The 20,456-nt window shown below is 44.3% G+C and overlaps 2 protein-coding genes across 3 annotated transcripts; both read left to right on the forward strand.

Moving 5' to 3' along the window:
• Positions 1–6,177: 6,177 nt before the first annotated feature.
• On the forward strand, positions 6,178–9,338 carry LOC146960654 (uncharacterized). The gene has a single exon (XM_085772183.1). It carries the CDS (start codon positions 6,462–6,464, stop codon positions 9,336–9,338), a length of 2,877 nt encoding a protein of 958 aa, XP_085628309.1. The 5' UTR covers positions 6,178–6,461.
• Positions 9,339–11,093: 1,755 nt separating this feature from the next.
• Positions 11,094–16,365, forward strand: LOC146960655 (immunoglobulin lambda-1 light chain-like). 2 transcript variants are annotated; one of them, XM_085772186.1, is made up of 7 exons: positions 11,094–11,251; positions 11,344–11,664; positions 12,291–12,344; positions 14,513–14,518; positions 14,956–15,255; positions 15,388–15,462; positions 15,961–16,365. In XM_085772186.1, exons 1-7 carry the CDS (start codon positions 11,209–11,211, stop codon positions 16,122–16,124), a joined length of 963 nt encoding a protein of 320 aa, XP_085628312.1. In that variant the 5' UTR covers positions 11,094–11,208; the 3' UTR covers positions 16,125–16,365. The 2 variants fall into 2 exon arrangements, with proteins under 2 accessions (XP_085628312.1, XP_085628311.1); XM_085772185.1 differs by lacking the exon at positions 14,513–14,518 and having other exon boundaries at positions 11,344–11,661; positions 12,297–12,344; positions 15,961–16,364.
• The last annotated feature ends 4,091 nt before the right edge of the window (positions 16,366–20,456 follow it).

Consider the following 20,456-nt stretch of genomic DNA (forward strand, 5'->3'; position numbering starts at 1 on the left):
CTGAGTGGGAGGTTTTTACAAGGAGAAAGAAAAGTGACAAACTCTGGTGAGTGGATCAGAGAAAATGAAACATTAAAATGGAAACAAGTATTTTATTTATATTGTATATAAATTATTTTGTTAATCTGTTTTACATCCTACATAAAATCCTGTTTGCTGATGACACCAACTTGCTCCTGTCCCAAACATGGAGCTGGAGAAAGTGGAGACTTGGTTCAAATGCAACAAATTATCACTCAACATCAATAAAACAAATTACATTGAATTTCATTCCACCAGAAATCAAAATAAAACAGTTTATATCCATCTCATCATTAAAGATCCAGAGAGAAAAATCAATTAAATGTCTTGGTATTCAAATAAAGACATTCTCTTCCTCCTTCTTCTCTCCTCACTCTATATTGATCCTTTTTCAACCACATATCAACGACTGCAATATCATATGGTGTCACACTTTCCCAAGTTCTCTCATCAAACTACATCTTTCCAAAAGAAAGTTGTTGGTGCAGTAACATGGTCTGACTTCACTGCTCCCTCTGGCCCACTCTTCTACACCTCTGGTCTCCTGAGGCTTCCTGATTACAACACCTATCACACTGCCTGGATCATGTTCCAGGTTATCAATAGACTCAACAATTGATCATGTGAGCTCGTCACAATCTCCCGTCTCCTGCACACAAACAATACCAGGAAAATAAATCTCAATTTGGGGGAAAAGTTAAAACTCAAATGCACTATAGCCTGAGTATTGTGTGTAGAAGTTTTCATCACTTCAACTCTTCATCTTTGATTTATTCTCACTCTTTTTTCCGAATGATGATTTTCCCCAGACTTCTTCTCAGACCAGTTTCTCTGAGTGAAAAGTTTCTTGTTCTGGATTTTAATGTGACAGCAGAAAAAAAAAGGAAAAAAAAATTGTGTCACCTTGAATCAGAAACACAACAACACATTTGTGGTGAAGCTTGGTGGTGAAGTAACGAATGCTGTCACTTGTTGTTGAACAGCTGTGATGGAAACACAAAAGTACAAATCCACAGAGCCCCTCAGCTGTGATTTTAACCCTTCAACTTCCCTTCACTTTATTCACTTCACTTCAATAACATCAGTCAGTTTCTATGGACTTGAATTATCATGATTTTCTTCCACTGATGAAATATCCAGAGTTCAGACTCCATTAATTTTACTTTTTTTAAATAAAGTTCTGCTTTGAATGATAAGTGTGAAGACGAAGCCAGAGGACGGTCCTGTGAAGTGTCCGACTGAATCCACATGTCCCCCCTCTGGACCTGCAGACTGGACCTTTGTCTGGACCAGTGTCGATGCTCATTGTGTCAAATCCATCACACAAACACAGTGGGAGGAGTCGTGGACTGATGTGGCTCCTGTCTCCGACTGTGAAGAGATGATTTTCACCACATGACCAGAACACACAGTCGCTCTTCAAACAGTTGTTCAAGGTGAAAATGATCCGACTGCTCAGAGTCACAGATTGTGTCTGGGATGAACTGTGATGAAAGAAAAGCTCAGCAGCACCAGGAGATCACACATCCTCAGAAACAGAGTCAACGACAGAAACAGAAATCCTGTTCAAAGTGGTGGAACTGACTCTGACACTGATCACACACTTCTTAAAGGGACAGTCTGTCACTTTGTCTGCTTTGTTTTCACTCTGTGTTTCTCCATTTAAACAAGATTAACAATATTGTTTCAGTGAAAAGAAGAAAAAAGCTGATGTTTGTCTTTATATCTGATTTCAAAAGAATAAAAACAAATTCACATCTAGTTTATTTTGGGTGAAAGGTTTTGATGAGCTCCTCTCTGTTGCCACCGACTGTCAGGAGTCAAACCTTCACACTGCTGCTCTCTGCTGGACTGGTTGAGACAACACACTGCTTCATCTCCACACACTTCCTGTCTTCTTCACTTGTAGACTGTATTTCTTACAGTTGTATATTGTTTATTATTGTTGATGTAAATCACACACAGGATGAAACTAAACTGTCTGTAGATGTCCATTGTATAAACACGCTGATGACACGGTGCTGGCTGGTCTTTTGTCGTCATGGTAACACAGTTAATGAGTGGACATGTTGTCACTACAGTGGTGAGCTGACCAAGTGTGGTGAGGACAGTGTCCTGGTTATTGATGGAAATGAGACTAAGGAGCTGGTTATTGGGAGACACCACAGCACCTGTCTTTATTTTCCTCTGTTTGATCATCGTCCTGTCGATGTGGTGGAGCAGTTCAAGTGTTTAACAACTCTTTTATTAGAAAATAAATAAAGTTTCTAAATCCTAACACCACAGCCGTTGTGAAAAAGCCACATCAGCAGCTCCGTCCCCTCCACCATCAGAAAACAGCAGCCTCCCCCTCCCCCTCCTCACCACCTTTTACTGGCACCATTGAGTCTGTTTTATCCTATGGCCTCACCTCCTGGTTCAGCAGCTACACACTGTGCTGCTGTGTGTCGACTATTTACACTTTACTGAAAGCACTTTAACACACTGAGCTCAGGCTGATGTTCCACCGATACGTCTCATGTTTTTATGTTATCTGTTCTTATTATGTTCTTATTCTAATGTACAAAGTGGACAAGGAACGACAAAAAGAGAAATCTTGAATCTTGAATCTAATTCATTAGAGCAACAGGAGCAGCAGAGGACTCCATTTATAGAAGACATCTCATTAAAGGTGGAGTCAGTGTGATTTATATCAACAATAACGATAAAATGTACAGAAAAAAAAAACAGTCTACAAGTGGAAGTGTGTGGAGATGAAGCAGTGTGTTGTCTCAACCAGTCCAGCAGAGAGCAGCAGTGTGAAGGTTTGACTCCTGACAGTCGGTGGCAACAGAGAGGAGCTCATCAAAAACTGAGACATGAACTGAAGTTGTTTTTTAATTATTTTTTACTCAAAACAAACTAGATGTGAATTTGTTTTTATCTTTGCCATGAGCTCTTTTGACTTTTAATGGAGTCTAAACTTTGGATGTTTCATCAGTGGAAGAAAATCATGATAATTCAAGTCCATAGAAACTGACTGATGTTATTGAAGTGAAGTGAATGGAAGTTGAAGGGTTAAAATCACAGCTGAGGGGCTCTGTGGATTTGTACTTTTGTGTTTCCGTCACAGCTGTTCAACAACAAGTGACAGTGTTACTTCACCACCAAGCTGAATGTGTTGTTGTGTTTCTGCATCATGGTGACATCCTTATTTTTCTGACGAGTTGAAGTGATAAATGACTATAAATAATTTTAACCAAATATCAATTACACATAAGAGGGCAGTAATTTATTTCTCACATTATTTTTGAAGGCTCAGAACGACTGTGACATTTTAATGAACCCATCAAACTCGTTCCATATCTGTCGACGTCTACACACAATACTCAGGCTATAGTGCATTTGAGTTTTGGCTTTTTCCCTCAAATAAGAGATAAGGAAAATCATCATTCAGAAAAAAGAGTGAGAATAAATCAAAGAAGAGTTGAAGTGATAAATGACCCCCCCCCCTCTATATACTGTAGAGCAAGGCCGTAACAATGGAGTCAACATTGGGGGGGACCAAATCTCTTTCTTTCTATATACACTGTATAGTATGTACCGTACTGTCCGAACTATAAGCCGCTACTTTTTTCCTCGCCCCGGTGTCCCAGCTCTCGTCTCTGCACCGCGACACAAACGCGCTCCGTAACCCGTAATCTTTTGTTTATGACGGTTAAGACTGCACAAACACACGCGCCGTAACATCGTAGCTATATGTTCTTTTTCTAACTTCGTTCGGTGTTTCACTATGGGAATCGCCTTGGCATGACCAACTCTACGGAAGCTCCAATGACACAACGTCTGTCTGTGACAGACAGGTCGAGCTGTGCTGGGGCCCCGCCCCCTCACACTACCACAGCCGACCTGCCCCTACCAACTCATTCTCGCTTTCTTCCCGTGAGGAACGGAACGAAGCTCCCTCAGCTAATCTAGCCGAGCTAGCCTGGATACCCGCTTAACTGTTCTCAGACGACCCGTTAAGGGACTCACGTCGCCGAACGCGGCTCCGGGTTCGGTTTGGATTGGCCGAGTAAGTATTACGGTCTTGTGAGCAGTGTCCGCGTCGCGGCGAGCTGCTTGCTTGGCTACCCAGCATTAAGTTACCGGAGTAGCCGACTGTGTTTATTTAGCATTGGGCTAACGCGTCAAGGCGAGCCGCTACCTGGCTACACCGTGTTAGCTCACTGGTGTAGCCGGCTACAGTGCAGCTTAATACCCGCTGACTAACGTGTTACGGCGAGTCAACCGGGTTTTCGCTAGCACCGTTTTTGTAAGCTAACTGAGTACCGGGAGCTCTGCTAACGTGTTACGACGAGCAAAACTTCACGGTACGCAGCTAGCTTGGGCTAAACCCCCAGGTGGTAACACCGACGGGCTACCGCGTTACGGCGCGCCTTACGGCTGTATACTCACCTACATCTCCCTTTCCAGACGCCATGTCTTCGGCCGCGGCCCCCGCCAAAGGGTCCGAGCCGAAGGGGAAAGAGGCTGCATCCCGTCTGTGCCCCGCGTCGTGCGGAGCGTCCATCTCGGGCCGGGACCCTCATCGCATGTGCATCGCGTGCATGGGCGCTAAACACGCTCAAGCATCGCTGGCTGATCCCCAGTCGTGTCCCCACTGTGCGTCAATGCCAGAAAAGGCACTGGAAAGAAGGCTGAGAGTGGCAGTGGCTAGCAACCAGGACCCATGCCTGGCAGGAGCCACCCCACAGACAGCAACCGTCACACATCAGCCACCAGCTAAGTACTGGGTAGACATGATGGATGATGAGGCCACAGACATGCCTCCCTTATTCGAGGACCTCCTCGAAGGGGAGCCTGACTGTGAGGACGCAGAGGGCGATGCCAACTCTGACCTCCTCAATATGGACGAAATGGAGGAAGAGGAGGAGGATTCCACCTTTCCTGCCCAGCAGTCCAGACCCCCCAGCGCATCAGATACTGCTCCAGTGGACAGTAGTCTGTATGAGGTCTGCAAACGGGCTGCAGCAAAGCTAGGGGTACAGTGGCCAGCAGCCCAAGATGCCCAGGGAGCAGAGAGAGATTTGTATGATGGCAAAAGGCTCCCACCAGCCCATCCACCATCAAAGCAACTCCTGCCACCAGTACCAGCCTGCATCAGGGAAATGAACCGGTACTGGTCCAGCCCATTTAGGAGTAAGCTTCCAACCAAGGGCTACTCTATGCTGGAGATCCACGGCATGGGGGAACTGGGGTTGGCCGAGCCCCCAGTAGTGGAGCCTTCGGTGGCTTTTCACCTCCACCCCAACCAACGCTCTCTCTCAGCCTCCTCTACCACTTCCCTGCCCAGCAAAGCGGAGCGTCTCACCGCCTCCGTTTTCCAGAGGATGTACAAGTATGCAGCACAGTCAGTATGCTCCCTCAACGCAAGCACACTGCTGTCTGCATACCAGGCAGAGATCCTGGAAGAGATGGGTCAACAACTGGACTCAGGGGCACCTAACCCGGCCCTCTGGGACGAGATTTGTGTTGTCAACGACCTCATCCTACGCTCCTCACGAGGCGCGGTGCAAGGCTGCGGTCGAGTGATGGGGCTGGCAGTCTCAGGTGAGAGAGCCTTGTGGCTGAATCTCTCAGGCCTGAGCGACGCTCAGAAGGCAGAGGTCATGGACGCGCCATATGACCCCACCAAAGGTCTTTTCGGTCCAGCGCTGGAAAAGATGAGGGAGACCAGCACCCTCAGGAAACAGGAAGGTGAAGCCTTTGATCTCTGTCTTCCACGGAAACCCACCCCTCGTCCCCCTCAGGGTCCAAGGACTAGCTTTGCTGCTGCGGCTGCAGCAGTAAGGGGGAGACAGTGGGGGGGCAGACCACAGAGGCAGGCAGCTGGTCAGCAAACCAACCAGCAGCCTCAACAGCAGCCTCAGCAGAACCAAAAGCCATGGGGCAAACACTCCTTTGCTGCAGTGGCAGCAAGAGGCCGTCCCCAACACCCCAGGGGTGCGAAGAGGAAGCAGGCGCCCTGACAACCCCAGCTTCTCCCTCCCCCCTCCCATCAAGAAAAGAAGGGAGTCAGGGGTGAGTCAAATCCCCGCAGTTCAAGAGACTCTGGCAGTTTTGTGTGGTCCAGAGGTCTCTCTGTCTCTCTCCCCTCATGTTCAGGAGGAGGAGAGTTGGGGACAGAAGGTAACACAGTGTCACCAAGCACTTTCACCTTGTTTAACAAAAATAAAACTCACACCCTCGCAGCCAGGCTCAGAGCCAAGGGCGAGTTGTCTTCCCCAAAACATAAAGAAAAACAAAATAAAGACAAAACACTGCCATGCCCCCTCAATTCCCACAGGGGGAGCTCACGCTCCTCTGATGGGAGACAGATCCCGCCAGTCGCGGCGGGTGACGTCACCACAGTGCGACAACATAAGCACGTTACCTGCACGGGCGGCAAATTGGCGCGCATGCGCAGTTCATCCATGGGTTTTGTCAACTGTTTCTCAGGGTTACAGACTACAATTCGCTATGAAACCACCCAGATTCAACGGTGTGGTGGCTTCAGTAGCCAAAGGGGATGCAGCTCGAGTTTTACAGGACGAAATAGCGTCGCTATTAAACAAACAAGCGATCAGAGCAGTCCCGAGCGAGGAAACTCAACAGGGTTTTTACTCCCGTTACTTCCTCATTCCCAAGAAGGGAAGCTCGTCCCTTCGTCCCATTCTAGATCTCCGTGTGTTAAACAGACACCTACGAAAATACACATTCAGAATGTTGACACACAAAGTGCTCATTCAGTCAATCCGTCGGGGCGATTGGTTTGTCACGATCGACCTCAAGGACGCATATTTTCATATCGCCATTTATCCCGCGCACAGGAAGTTTCTCAGGTTTGCATTTCAGGGCAAAGCCTACGAGTATCAAGCGATTCCCTTCGGGCTGTCACTAGCTCCCAGGGTGTTCAGCAAATGTGTGGAAGCAGCACTGTCTCCGTTACGGAGCAGCGGTATCAGAATATTTTCATACATAGACGATTATCTGATATGCTCTCCATCGCGGGAACAAGCGGCCAGAGATGCCGCCGCGGTGATAAAACATCTCGGGGATCTCGGGTTCAATATAAACTGGGCGAAGAGCCGAGTGGAGCCCACACAGTGCACAGAATACCTGGGTCTCAACATAAACTCTCTCTCTTTTCGCGTCACGCTATCAGAGGGGAGATTAATGTCCCTAACACAGTGTCTCTCTCTATTCAGGCTGGGGCAAGCCGTGTCATTCAGACTGTGCCTACGCCTGCTCGGCCTCATGGCGTCAGTGATTTCTGTGGTACATCTGGGGTTACTGATGATGAGGGATTTTCAGCGTTGGGTCGCGGCACTCCGCCTATGCCCACGCCGTCATCTCAGCCGCAGGTTGAAAATAACACCGGCATGTGTGGCGGCTCTCCGACCGTGGAGGGACACAGCAGCCCTCGCGGCGGGGATGCCGCTGGGCGCGGTGGCGTCCAGGGTAACCATGACAACGGACGCGTCCCTGTCAGGATGGGGAGCGACCATGTTGGGCAGGACAGTGAATGGGATATGGGATCAGAGCCGGGCTCTGTCTCATATAAATGTTCTGGAGCTTTGGGCAGTGTTTCTAGCATTGAAACATTTCCAGCAATTTCTTCAGGGTCAGCATGTCCTAGTGAAGACAGACAATTCCACTGTAGTGGCATACATAAACCGCCAGGGCGGCACTCGGTCACTGCAGCTGCACAGCTTAGCTCGGAAAGTAATCTTGTGGAGCAGTACCCGGCTCCTGTCTCTTCGAGCAACACATGTACCGGGCGTTTTGAACAGAGGAGCGGATCTCCTGTCCCGGGGGAATCCTCTGTACGGAGAGTGGAAGCTCCACCCGCAGGTGGTGGAGCAGATTTGGTTCAGATACGGCCAGGCAGCCGTAGATCTGTTCGCCTCGCAAGAAAACGCGCAATGTCCACTGTTTTTCTCCCTGTCGGACGCAAATGCACCTCTGGGTGTGGATGCACTGGCACACCCGTGGCCAGACGTGCTGCTTTACGCGTTTCCACCGCTCAGTCTGATCTCCCCGACTCTAATCAGAGTGAGAGAACAGGGCCTGCAATTAATCATGATAGCACCACGATGGCCGTCCAAACATTGGATGGCAGAAATAATACAGCTGCTAGGGGGCGAGCCGTGGCCGCTCCCCATACGCAGGGATCTTCTGTCCCAGGCGGGCGGGGAAATCTACCACCCGCACCCAGACCGCATGGCACTCTGGGCTTGGCCCGTGAGAGGTGGAACCTGAGCGCTGCAGGCCTGCCAGCGCAGGTCATTGACACCATTCAGAACGCAAGAGCCTCCTCTACTCGCTCTCTTTACAGTGGTAAATGGCGTGTTTTTGAGGAGTGGTGTGACTTGAAACATATCATCCCTTTTCAGTGTTCAGTGGTGGACCTGCTGTGTTTCCTGCAGGATTTGGTGGAAAAAGGAAAGGCTTTTTCCACTGTCAAGGTGTATTTGGCTGCCATTTCGGCTTGTCATGTGGGCTTTGGAGACAAGCCTGTAGGGCAACATCCCTTAGTCTGTCGTTTCATGAAAGGTGCACGACGCAAACTCCCAGTTTCCAGACCCCTGGTTCCCCTGTGGGAGCTGTCAGTGGTGCTGGATGCCCTCTCTCTCCACCCATTTGAACCTATGGAGGTGGCAGAGATGAAGTTTGTTTCACTGAAGACAGCTTTGCTCTTAGCTTTAACTACAGCAAAGAGAGTGAGTGACCTACAGGCGTTATCCATACGGCCTTCCTGTTTACAGTTTGCACCAGGGCTCTCTAAGGTCTGTTTGAGGCCCAACCCAGCCTTCGTGCCTAAGGTGGTTGAGTCAGGTTACAGGTGTCCCACAGTGGAGCTGTTGGCTTTCCACCCACCTCCATTCTCCTCAGCGGAGGAGAAAAAGCTTAACACATTATGCCCCGTCAGGGCGCTCCATGTGTATATGAGTAGGACAGCAGGTTTCAGGAGAGATGACCAGCTGTTTGTGTCCTGGGCCACTCCCCATAAGGGAAAGCCTTTGTCCCGCCAGAGGTTGTCCCACTGGATCGTGGAAGCCATATCTCTGGCCTATGGGTGCAGGGGTTTGCAGCCCCCCCAGGGTTTGAGGGCTCATTCCACTAGAGGCATGGCCACATCATGGGCCCTGTTTAGGGGAGTCTCAGTACAGGACATTTGTGCGGCGGCGAGCTGGGCTACGCCCCACACTTTCATAAGGTTTTACAGGCTGGATGTCTCAGGGCCATCTGTAGCACAGGCGGTACTAGAGGCAAACAGACCGGGGTCTGTATAGCAGCCACTGCCGGGCTTTAACATGATTAGAGCTTCGGGAGATTAAATGCTATTCGGGAGTGGGCTATATCTCCCATAGTGAAACACCGAACGAAGTTAGAAAAAGAACGTAGGGTTACTTAACGTAATCCCTGGTTCTTTGATAACAGAGTGAGGTGTTTCACCATCACGTCCCTACTCGCATAGGCACGGAAAGAAACCGGTCTAGAATGAGTTGGTAGGGGCAGGTCGGCTGTGGTAGTGTGAGGGGGCGGGGCCCCAGCACAGCTCGACCTGTCGGTCACAGACAGACGTTGTGTCATTGGAGCTTCCGTAGAGTTGGTCATGCCAAGGCGATTCCCATAGTGAAACACCTCACTCTGTTATCAAAGAACCAGGGATTACGTTAAGTAACCCTACGTTATGTAACGCCGGCTTCGTTGTAAACAAATGCACATGGAGGAGAGGAGCGTAAGCAGAACAGACTGTCACAGTTCCCTACTGTCTGTCTGTGGAAATATCTCATGTTACAACATGAAAACCTGACGCTTATATTCAAGTGCGGCCTATATGTATTTTCTTTTAAAATTTAGCTGGTGCGGCTGATACTCAGGTGCGCTATAGTCAGGAAAGTACGTTAAATTTGCTAACACATGGGATACTTTCTTATTTTTTTATTTTTATTTTTTAATAGCTAAATATTGGGGGGGGGGGGGGTACATTTTGAGCATATCTGAATATTGGGGGGGATCATAGACTGTAAAAAGAATGGACGTAGCACCCGTGACGTCACCCATTGGTTTGGGGGAGTCTGTTTTGTGCCGCTACTACGGGGGTTTGAACCGCGCCATGTTGGATTCTACTTGCCATATTTGGAGCGGTGCGGCCGTTAGCCGGCCGAGAGCCCGCCCACTGGCCTCGTAGCAGTGGTCTCCGGACCTGTCACTCAACGTTTCCGCGCCCTAATTGGCCAGAACTTTAAACCTAATAATAGTAAAACGGTAGAGTTTAAAAAAAAAAAACAGAGTGTGTGCGGGGGTAGAAACGGTTGAGACCAAAAAATTAAAATGTACCAGGCTGTAAATATGTTTTTTTAAGCTGTAAAATCGGCTATTTTAACATGGGGCTCAATTGGAGTTGCTCCCTTCTGGAGCCAGCCCCCAGCGACAGCCGAGGGGATTGCAGTTTTTTGAACGCGGAAGTGAGCTTCACTTCTCAGACCGACAACTGCCCCCTTGGGGGGGATGTGTCCCCCCCAATGTATATGGTAATTACAGCCTTGATATAGAGTGAGGAGAGCAGAGAGAGGAAGAAAATGTCTTCATTTGATAAATGAACCTGTATATTTTGAAAATTTGTTAACTAGGGCATCAATGTGGATATCAAGAGATTTAGTTGATTTTTCCTCTCTAGATTTTTAATGTTGAGATGGATATAAACGGTGTTACGTTGTTTCAATGTAATTTGTTTTATTGATGTTCAGTGATAATTTGTTGTATTTGAACCAAATCTCCACTTTTACCAGCTCCATGTTTGGGACAGGAGCAAGTTGGTGTCATCAGCAAACAGGACTTCACGTAGGATGTTGGACACGTTCACAAAATCATTTATATACAATATAAATAAAATACCTGTTTCCACTTTAATGTTGCTGCCATGAAATGATCATTTTCTGATCCACAGAGTTTGTCACGTTCATTTTTCTGAAAACCTCCCACTCAGAGGAAAACCACACAGCATCCTGTGTGAGCCAAGGGGGCTGATGGGAGCTTTGAGGAGCCGTTACAAACCACGTGGCCTCGTCTCAGCTCACAGCTCGTCCTTGTTTGTCCTCGGCTGCATCAGAGCTCCACTTCTCCCCAGGTTCACCAGAGGAAACACCACAGCACAAAATGCTTTTCCTCCCAGCTGCTGCTCTGTGCTGTCTGTGTTCAGGTGAGTGTTTCCACACAACCAGGAGCCAACACACTCAACCTGTCACTAACACTCACACACTCACCTTCATCTACCTGTCTGTGTCTCTACAGCGCTGGTTACCATGGCAGCAGAGGTGCTGATTCAGGACCAGTTATCATTGACCAGGAGAGTTGGTGATACTGTCTCATTCAGCTGTGGAGTACCTGACTGGTGTAATTATGTATACTGGTACCAGAAGAGAGAGACGGAAACATTCCAAGTGATTCTTGACATTAAAAAAGATGATGGCAAAATAGACCAAAGTTACTCACAGCATCCTCAGAAAGATGATTTCACATCTGTTAAGAAACAGAACGGCTGGGAGTTGGAGATAAAGAAAGTTAAACCCTCTCATTTAGCCTCCTACTACTGCTCCTGTTGGAAGAGAGGTGGCCCACAGTGAGAAAAGATTCCTGCCGCCTGTACAAAAACCTCCAGATGAACACAAGTCAAACAGTGGTAGTGACAGGAAGAGAGCAGTCGACCACAGACCACGTTCACATGTTTCACCTGCAGCTCAGACGCCTTTTCAAGACTTTTCTATGATATTGATTCATGTTTTCATCAGATATTTCAGCAGGTTTCCTGTTGTTCCCCACAGTGACGACAAAGAAGAAACACACAAGCTCAACGACAAAACAAGATGAAGACAAAACAAGAAAAACTACTAAAACAATAAGAGGTCTGGAGCTCTCCGGATGTTTGACCATAAACCAAAGTATTGGACAAAGTGAAATGTGACCTGATGGTGGCGCCAGATGAAGATTCAGAGGTTCAGCAAAGTGAGCAGCTTCATCCTGAGGGGAACATGAACGTCTGAACCAGTTTCAATGGGAATATTTGTTGAGATATTTGAGTGTGAAGAAAAAGGAAAAACAACAAGAGACCATGTCATGTTGATATGAACATTAGAGAAACACATGATGGAGCTGAAACATGATCCTGGTTCATAATGTGTCGCCTCAGCTGACACATTCAGCAGCAGCAGGTTTTTGTATTAGTCTTTCTCACTGTGGAGACTCAGGCTGGTACTACTACATCTTTGGCTCTGGGACTAAACTGTTTGTAACAGGTAAGAACAAACTTTTATCTAACTTCAGTTGTTTTATTGATGAAGTTGAAAATGTGTTTGAAGTCAGAATTTCAAAGAAATATTAATTTTAACAAAAACATAAAACTTGAAGAAAAATTAATACATTTGTTAAAGGGACAACGAGGAGTTTCTATTTGGTTATAAAAAAGTCTCATGTTAATGTGGATGAATCTACACTACCCACACTTAGGCCCATTTTCGATTGATATATCTTTTTGTCTCTATCGTTATTTTGTTATTATTAGTGGTGGCGGAGATGCCGACCAGCGTTTCTTTACTTTTGGTTTCGTGGCGAGTCATGAGAATAACGCCGCCGAATCACCGTTTATGGTCGGAACTACGACGGTATGTGATCATCTTCGAACCTCTGACTTCAATTATTGATGAATGAAAACATGAGTCCGTCTTGCGCCGGTCAAAGAATTTCACGGTGCGCGCGGAGGCTCATAAATGTAGTGTGAAAATGCTTCGCTTTTCCAAAACTCCTCGTTGTCCCTTTAAAAATATTATAATGACACATATTGGATGATATTTAAAAATTAAGAAAGTAGATTAAATGTAATTAATAGAAGGAATTTTAATGATTTCGTATACATAATGTATGTGAATCTAGACTTTTATAATCATGTTACCTTAATTAACAGTAGCCTACAGTTGATTTGTAAAATCTTAAAACTATTGATCCTGAAAGTATGACAGCATTTTATATAACAATTATATAACTTTTTTTTAAATGTCATTAATAAAAGAAAATATAATTATTATGTGTATTTAATTAACACTGATTAATGTGTTTATAATTACATTAACTTTTCAGCACAGTTAATTTGTAGAGTGCTAAAACTGTTCATCTAATCAAAATGAAAACTTTTTATGCAACAGAACAAAGTTTTACTGTTTTAATGTAAGCTGGAACAAAACGCGGTAAAATAAATGGTCGTGTAAAATTAGCCAAAATTAAAGCTCCAGTTGGTAAGTTGACGAAAGTGAAAGTAAACTCCGCGACTTGGTCGGAAATTTCAAGACAATACTCCTTCAGGTCCCTTTATGAACCTCTGCCAAAGAGTTTATAAACCGTCTTTGCCTCTGCCAAGCGCCCCACACACACACAGACACACACAAAGTAGCCATAAACGCACCCACAGAAGATGTACCGTATCCATAGCACGACGTGTAGGAGCGGCGATTGGCTGCTCCTCCTGCTCCCTCTACCTGACTGGTGGAGAATCGTCGGGCGCGGTGGATTTTGGCAAATACGATTGCAGGCTGTAGGTGGAGCCAGAGGAGTTGGATTTTGTCCTAAATTACTCATTTAATGTCTGACCATCAGAATATAGTGACAGTTCCAGCAAATATGACTGAATAATTGTTACCAACTGAAGCTTTAATAAGTAGAAATATTTTAGTCTGTCTGTTTATGTTTGGTTAATTGAAATGGTTTGGTTATCTGAAATGTTTGGTTAATTGTGTTGATCTGTCTTAATTTAGATGATAATACATATACCTACATATTTGATCTGTTAGAATGAAACATATAAAACGATCTAGATACAGTATATGAAAAAATACATGCACTTACAATACACTGTTTCAATATTCTTTTTACATATGTTGTCAGAAAATATCAATTTAAACAGGTTGATTTTCATAGTAAGGAAATTTATTATATAATTTCAACGATGATACGGTATATCTCACTGTTTATTTATTTGTGTTATTAAAGCAGATATCAGTGGAATGTTTTTGTTAATATAAATCCTAAATAGTCCTATTTTCCGTCAGCAATCACTTACATGAAGTATTTCAGCCTAAACACGAGTCTCTCCGTCACTTTGCTCTGCTGTAACCCGAGGAGAACATTTTCCTTGTGGGATACAAGTGTTATCCAATGAGGAGAGAGAACGGCATGAAGGGCTGTGTGTGCAGCCAAGGGATGCGCGTGAATGTGGTGACGTAGCACGAGGACCAATTGATGCCTGACAAGGGCGGGGGCTGCTAACTCATGGTGCGTTCAAGAAAACTCGTACTTTGTGTTTTTCCTTCCTGTGAAGTCATACCAGTTCGATCTGGTACGAGTTCACGGGTCGGAAGTTACGAGTGGCCGTTATAGGGAACTTTCACAGACAACAGGACGGTAAAAACACGAGCTACGGGTTACCTGGAACGCTACCAAGTCGTAGTTGTGACTTGAAGCTGTAACTTACGGTTTCAAAAGCCTGCCTTGAACACAGCATTAGCCGAAACGGCCGTGCCGCTGTTATCTGCTTTAAATAAATATATGAAAATAATGTGAAGACGATTTCAACTTTTATCAACTTTTTAAAATCATTTTCCATCTCGGTCTATCTTGAAGTTGACTCCTCTGTGATGAAACAGTGAACACGTCCATGATACATGATGTGTAGATGCTGCAGCTCAGTAACTCTATGTACAGGTGAACCAGTGTGTGTGTGGACCTCTGTGCTGTATTGATGAGTAGTTGAGTGATCAGAGTCCATGTATTTTCCAGGATCAGACTGAAAGCAGTGCAGTGCTGGAAGCTGCTGTTGACTGTGTGTCTGTGCTGCTTGTTGCTGCTGTCAAACTTCAGATGAGCAGGTGGTGAAGCCCGTGGTGAGCGTGTACCCAGCAGCAGCCAGAGCCCACCTGGAGGGGAAGAGCTCCCTGCTGTGTGTGGCCTCAGCCATGTCTCCTCCTCTGGTCCAGTTCTCCTGGAAAAGACACAAGGAGGACGGTGAGCCTTCCCCTGCTGATGGAGAGCAGCTGGAGCTCACAGAGTCGGGACGCTCCGCCGCCATCTTGCTGGTGGACCGGCCAGAGGACGCCACGTATAAATACCGCTGCTACGTGAAGCACGAGGGGGGCACGGTGGAGGCCCAAACACTACAAGGTGATGAAGGCTCGGTGACTGTGTTGAGCAGTGATTCAGCTTCATGTGGAGACGCTGTCACAGAGAGCAGAGCAGCAGAGCTCACACATTTCTCACTACAACTCCAAACATCCCACTCCTTTTCTGTTTCAGAGCTTCCAGCTCCAGCAGCTCCCTGTCCTCCAGAGAGAGAGTCAGCACGCCTGGCAGCTCTGCACCAAGCTGACTGTAAGATCACCTGCTGCCTCTCTGCAGGGACAGCTCCACTGCTCTGCTGCACTTAGGGCCCAATATCAGTCTGTTCACTTTCTGCTCATCACTGAGGGACTCAAACATACACTCCCTGATTGTGTTAGAGTGTCCAACAGCACAACAAAGCCCAGTCACAGAGCTTTCACTGCACCATCTGACTAACAACACCTGTTGGGGGCGCTGTACTCAATGTCTCCACTCATTCATATTTCTATACATGAAGAATGAATCTAATGAGTGTGTGAGGTCAAAGGTCACAGAAACAAAAAACTCAGTGAGTCCAACTTCAAACTGTGTGTTTTTCTCTCAGTGATGCTGCAGTGGTTTGAATTGTCAGCACCACTTGACAGCAGAAGGTGATGAAGGCTTGGTGACTGTGTTGAGCAGTGATTCAGCTTCATGTGGAGACTCTGTCACAGAGAGCAGAGCAGCAGAGCACTGACTGATTTCTTGTTGACTCCTTTTCTGTTGCAGTGCTTCTTCCCCTGGATCCTCTCCAGCCTCAGTGCAGGGTGAAGCTGCTCTGTCTGCTCTACACAGTGCTGATAGTGAAGAGTCTGCTGTACTGCTGTGGACTCTCTCTGCTGATGAGCCTCACAAACAAGGGACCGTCCACCAGCTGCACACGTGCTGACTGACTGTTTTCTGCTCCACTTTACTCTCCATCACATCTCATCACTTCATCTCATTTATCTCTTTCACCACAGATTCAAGTCGAATGTGTTTCTTCATTTCCAGATTATATGATTCGCCTTAAAAAAATTAACCCCTCAAAACCAACTGGCCTGTGGGTCCCATTGCTTTTAATGCATGCTGGGCCCTCAGACATTAAGGGGTTAAACACACACATGTTGTGTTATGATGTTGTACTTTATATTTTTCACTTTTACTCATGATGTGTTATAACAGAAATGAATAGTTAATTTCATCTCTTTCATTTCAAAATATTTTATTAATCAGATTCTCTCTTTCTTTCAGTGTTATTGTTTAATTTCAATATCATGTGATTTTGTTTTTTATTCTGTATTTCAATAAATCATCAAAAAAAAACTGTGTTGATACTGATCAATTTTCATTACATTACATTTCAATGCAGTGCTTCATTTTACAACAGATATGTGACACTTTTAAAACAGTACAATTTTTTGGATTTGTGTGTAGAGCCACTCAAAACAAATCATTTTATTATACGCATAGTGTTCGGTGTTGAAAACTCTCATGGTCTCAGGTCAAACACTTCAAATTTGGAGTACAATTTTCATTGAACCTATAAATAAATGAATAAATAATTTGATCCATTGGCAAAATGTGACAGGTAAAGTATAAAAACCAATTCAGGTTTCGATAATTTACAGATTAATGGACATTCAAGAGTAAATTGCTTCATAATAGTAAAGAATTTTTAATAATTGCCTTGGGTGTCAATAGTCAAATAATTTAGTGACCTAATTATAAACACAATTATCAAAAAATAATTGATTTTGTTTCCTAAAAATATACAGGAGAATATCTAATGTATGGTTGATCTTCATTTATATATACTTATATGAAATATTGACCTGTAGGTGTGACATCACCTAAACCCAGAAAATGTTAACATTGCATATGATTAAATTTAATATCAAAATATTTTCAAATTGTTGATTAAAATATTTCTACTTTGTTCCCTTTGTCTGTGACTCTTTCCCAATTTAACATAGTGCGTCCACCAACACCTCAGTCAAAATGTCTTCAGTTTGTAATTTGTCTCTTCTGAACTCTCTAAAGACTAAAAACACTGGACGAATTAGTGTCAGATAATAAAATTGGACCTGAGCAGATTGAGGAGCTTTAATGTGACATTTACCTTGATTATTAAACATCTTTAACACATTTCTCAGTCAGTGCTGATGACACTGATGTTTACACACACAAATAAAACAGCAGGTGAGTTACTTCACATTCAGGTAAAGTTGGAAATAATAATTTGAAACTTTACTGATGCTTCAAGTAAATACAAATACACATTAATGATATTATCTACAAACTGCCAAACATTGTGTAACATTACAAAGATCCTTCCTGCATTGACTCTTTATCAGAGTGTGTGTTTGTAGCTGTCGTTGTGTTGTTGAGGTGAAAAGCCACAGCTCACGTTGTGGAGGCTGCAGAGCAGAAAGCCACACGGTTCGTCTGCTGCGGGAAAGGAAGTGTTGATTGGTTCTCAGAAGTTTTTCAGTCCGTCCTAATAACGAGTGAGAACAGATTCATATCTGCTGCTCTACACACTCATGAACACACTCATCTCTGTGGTTTGTCTATTAGTGACACTTGTTTCCACTGAGCCCTCCACCCACACAGAGTTCATCTGAGCTCACAGACCCACAAACACCACCCACCTGGAGGTCTGGTCCAGCTCATGTTGTCATGGGGATGTGGAGTTTTAGCAGCCGAAGGTCACGTTACATTTGACCCCTGCAACAAAGAGCTGCTACACAACTGGTGCAGGTTGTTTGTCAGGAGCCTCCAACAGGACACAGAGGAGAGTTTTCTGATGTGACGTCTCTACAAGTTGATCAAAGTCAACTTTCAATTTCTACATTTTGTTTAGTTACTGAAGTAAATTTACAGTCATTGTATCATTTTCAACACATTTTAGAATTTTTGGGATTGAAACATGTCAGATGTAAACTTATGAATATCTGAATGAATTCATTTCATGATTTTTAAAACATCATTAAATGTTGGTCTTATTGCCTGTGTAATGTTACACTTTTCCTGTAAATACTGTCCTGAGTTTACATTTATGTTCATTTCAAGTTTATAATGTTATTTATTTAACCTGTGTATATCAAATGGCTCATGAATGATTTCATGTTTCTGTTTTTGAAATTTGCTGTTTTGTTTGTGTGTGTAAACAACAGTGTCATCAGCGTAGAGTTGTACGTCCACACTGTAAAAGTTGATAAAGATACTAATTAGTTTTGGCAAATCCTCTCCCATGAAGTAGTCAATTTTACATAATCAAACGTGAAATAAATCAGACTCCATTGGTTGTTAAATCTCCTCCACTGCTTCCCTGTGTGCTCCCACAGCCTGTTAGGATAAACTCTGTAGTCTGAACATGAGTTGACTGATTGTGTTGAGTGACATGAATCAAAATCACAACAACACACCTCTGTGCAGTTAACACTTCAGTGTTGTGTGGAATTAGCTTCTGCTGAATATTGACATTATTAATTTAAGACGATCCCAACAAATCCTGTAAAAATGACCCAGTTATTTTCTCAGGTAAAAAACACAACAGAAACCTGCTGCATTTGAACGCATCATCAGGTTTGTGTTGGCTCATGACTCTTAAAGAACTGGGTTCATGGTTCAGTAAAACTAACACCGACACAATTTCTGTGTTTTTATTTCAAACAGGTGGAAAAATGCTGTTTACTTTGTTTTTAACACAACAATAACACAATGCTGGATGTGTGTGACTGGACCTCCATCTTTGAATGAGCTGCAAGTGTCAATACATCTGATCAATATAACTGAACCTGTTTACAATTATTTTATATTAAAACTGAATTTGATTCAATAAAAACCAGAGGTGGGAGAAAGTCCCTATGTTGCAAGTCCAAGTAGAGTCTCAAGTCTTTGCTCTCAAGTCTCGAGTAGAGTCTCAAGTCTTTGCTCTCAAGTCCCAAGTCAAGTCCAAGTCCTTAGATTTTTGTTTCGAGTCCTAACCAAGTCCTAAGATTTTTTTTCAAGTCCCAACCAAGTCCCAAGATTTTTTTTCAAGTCCCAACCAAGTCCTAAGATTTTTGTTTCGAGTCCCAAACAAATCGATTATAATTAATGATAAGTAAAGATCATGACCACGCCTCAATTGTTAAGTTGTTTATATTTTATTGTTAATGTTCTGCCACTTATTCATCTGTTTATTTTTATTAATATTCTATTGTGATATGCTTTGTCAATATAAGCACTGCCTTCTCTTGCCAATAAAGCTATTTAAAATTTGACGTACAGTAACACGCCAGAAATCTTGTGTGATCAAACGTGATCTGACGTAGGCTACTCTTTGATGATAGCCATGGTGCATGGATGTATTATATAGATCCATGCCATGGAGCCGTTAGCCACACTGGTTTGTTATGCTACGTGTGCTGCAGTCAGCTCGCTTTTTTATTGGTTACATTCAATTTCACGTCACATTCCGCAGAGCCGGTGACTCGGGATGGTCGGCTTCTCCCACACACAAGCCGACTTTTGATCCAAACGGTCACGATTGTTGGGACCAACAATCGTAAATACTGAACATGTTCAATATTTACGATTGTCGCCGCCGACCGTTTTACGAGCCGATCGTTGGGAGAATTTAAATCTTAACACACCACACACTACAGGAGAATCTCATAAAATACTCTTAAGAGCCAAGATAACCGGGCAATTTTTGTCTTTGGTCGGAAGGGGGAAAATCGGGGCAAAATCAGCCAGATTATCTTTATGTGTGTGGTAGGAATTAGTGTGTTGGCATTAATTATACAGCCAAGACTGATAACAGGAGTGGGGTCTATATAGAATGTCTCTGGCTGGCTGCTACAGTATAACATGTGACACTTTTTTAAATATTTTAATATTTGTGCTTGCTGCTTGTGACTTGACTTGAATTCAAGTCAAAAGGGTTAAGTCCAAGTAGAGTCTCAAGTCTTTGCTCTCAAGTCCAAGTAGAGTCTCAAGTCTTTGGCATCAAGTCCCAAGCGAGTCCAAGTCTTTTTTTGATTTGATCAAGCAAGTCTTAAGTCATCAAAATCGGGACTCAAGTCCAAGTCAAGTCTCAAGTCTCAAGTCCAAGTCCACACCTCTGATAAAAACAAAGTTGTTATTCAAAAACAAACACTCCAATTTATTGATATATTGAAAATTTTACAGCGAATGAATTTGACAACAGCCACACTCTGCAGAAAATATTAAAAAGAAACATAAGAAAGTAAACA

This window comes from Trachurus japonicus, unplaced genomic scaffold (genome assembly GCF_045865225.1).
Source record: "Trachurus japonicus isolate A0001 unplaced genomic scaffold, Traja_1.0 AP030145.1".
In the NCBI taxonomy this organism is placed as follows: Eukaryota; Metazoa; Chordata; class Actinopteri; order Carangiformes; family Carangidae; genus Trachurus; species Trachurus japonicus.

Excerpts from the sequence above, each read along its gene's own strand:
- LOC146960655 (XM_085772186.1), top strand. The coding sequence starts at position 11,209 with ATGCTTTTCCTCCCAGCTGCTGCTCTGTGCTGTCTGTGTTCAG. Across the intron at positions 11,252-11,343 it reads TCTGTGCTGTCTGTGTTCAG|CGCTGGTTACCATGGCAGCA; the intron begins GTGAGTGTTTCC and ends GTGTCTCTACAG. Across the intron at positions 15,256-15,387 it reads GGAGGCCCAAACACTACAAG|AGCTTCCAGCTCCAGCAGCT; the intron begins GTGATGAAGGCT and ends TTTCTGTTTCAG.
- LOC146960654 (XM_085772183.1), top strand. The coding sequence starts at position 6,462 with ATGCGCAGTTCATCCATGGGTTTTGTCAACTGTTTCTCAGGGTTACAG.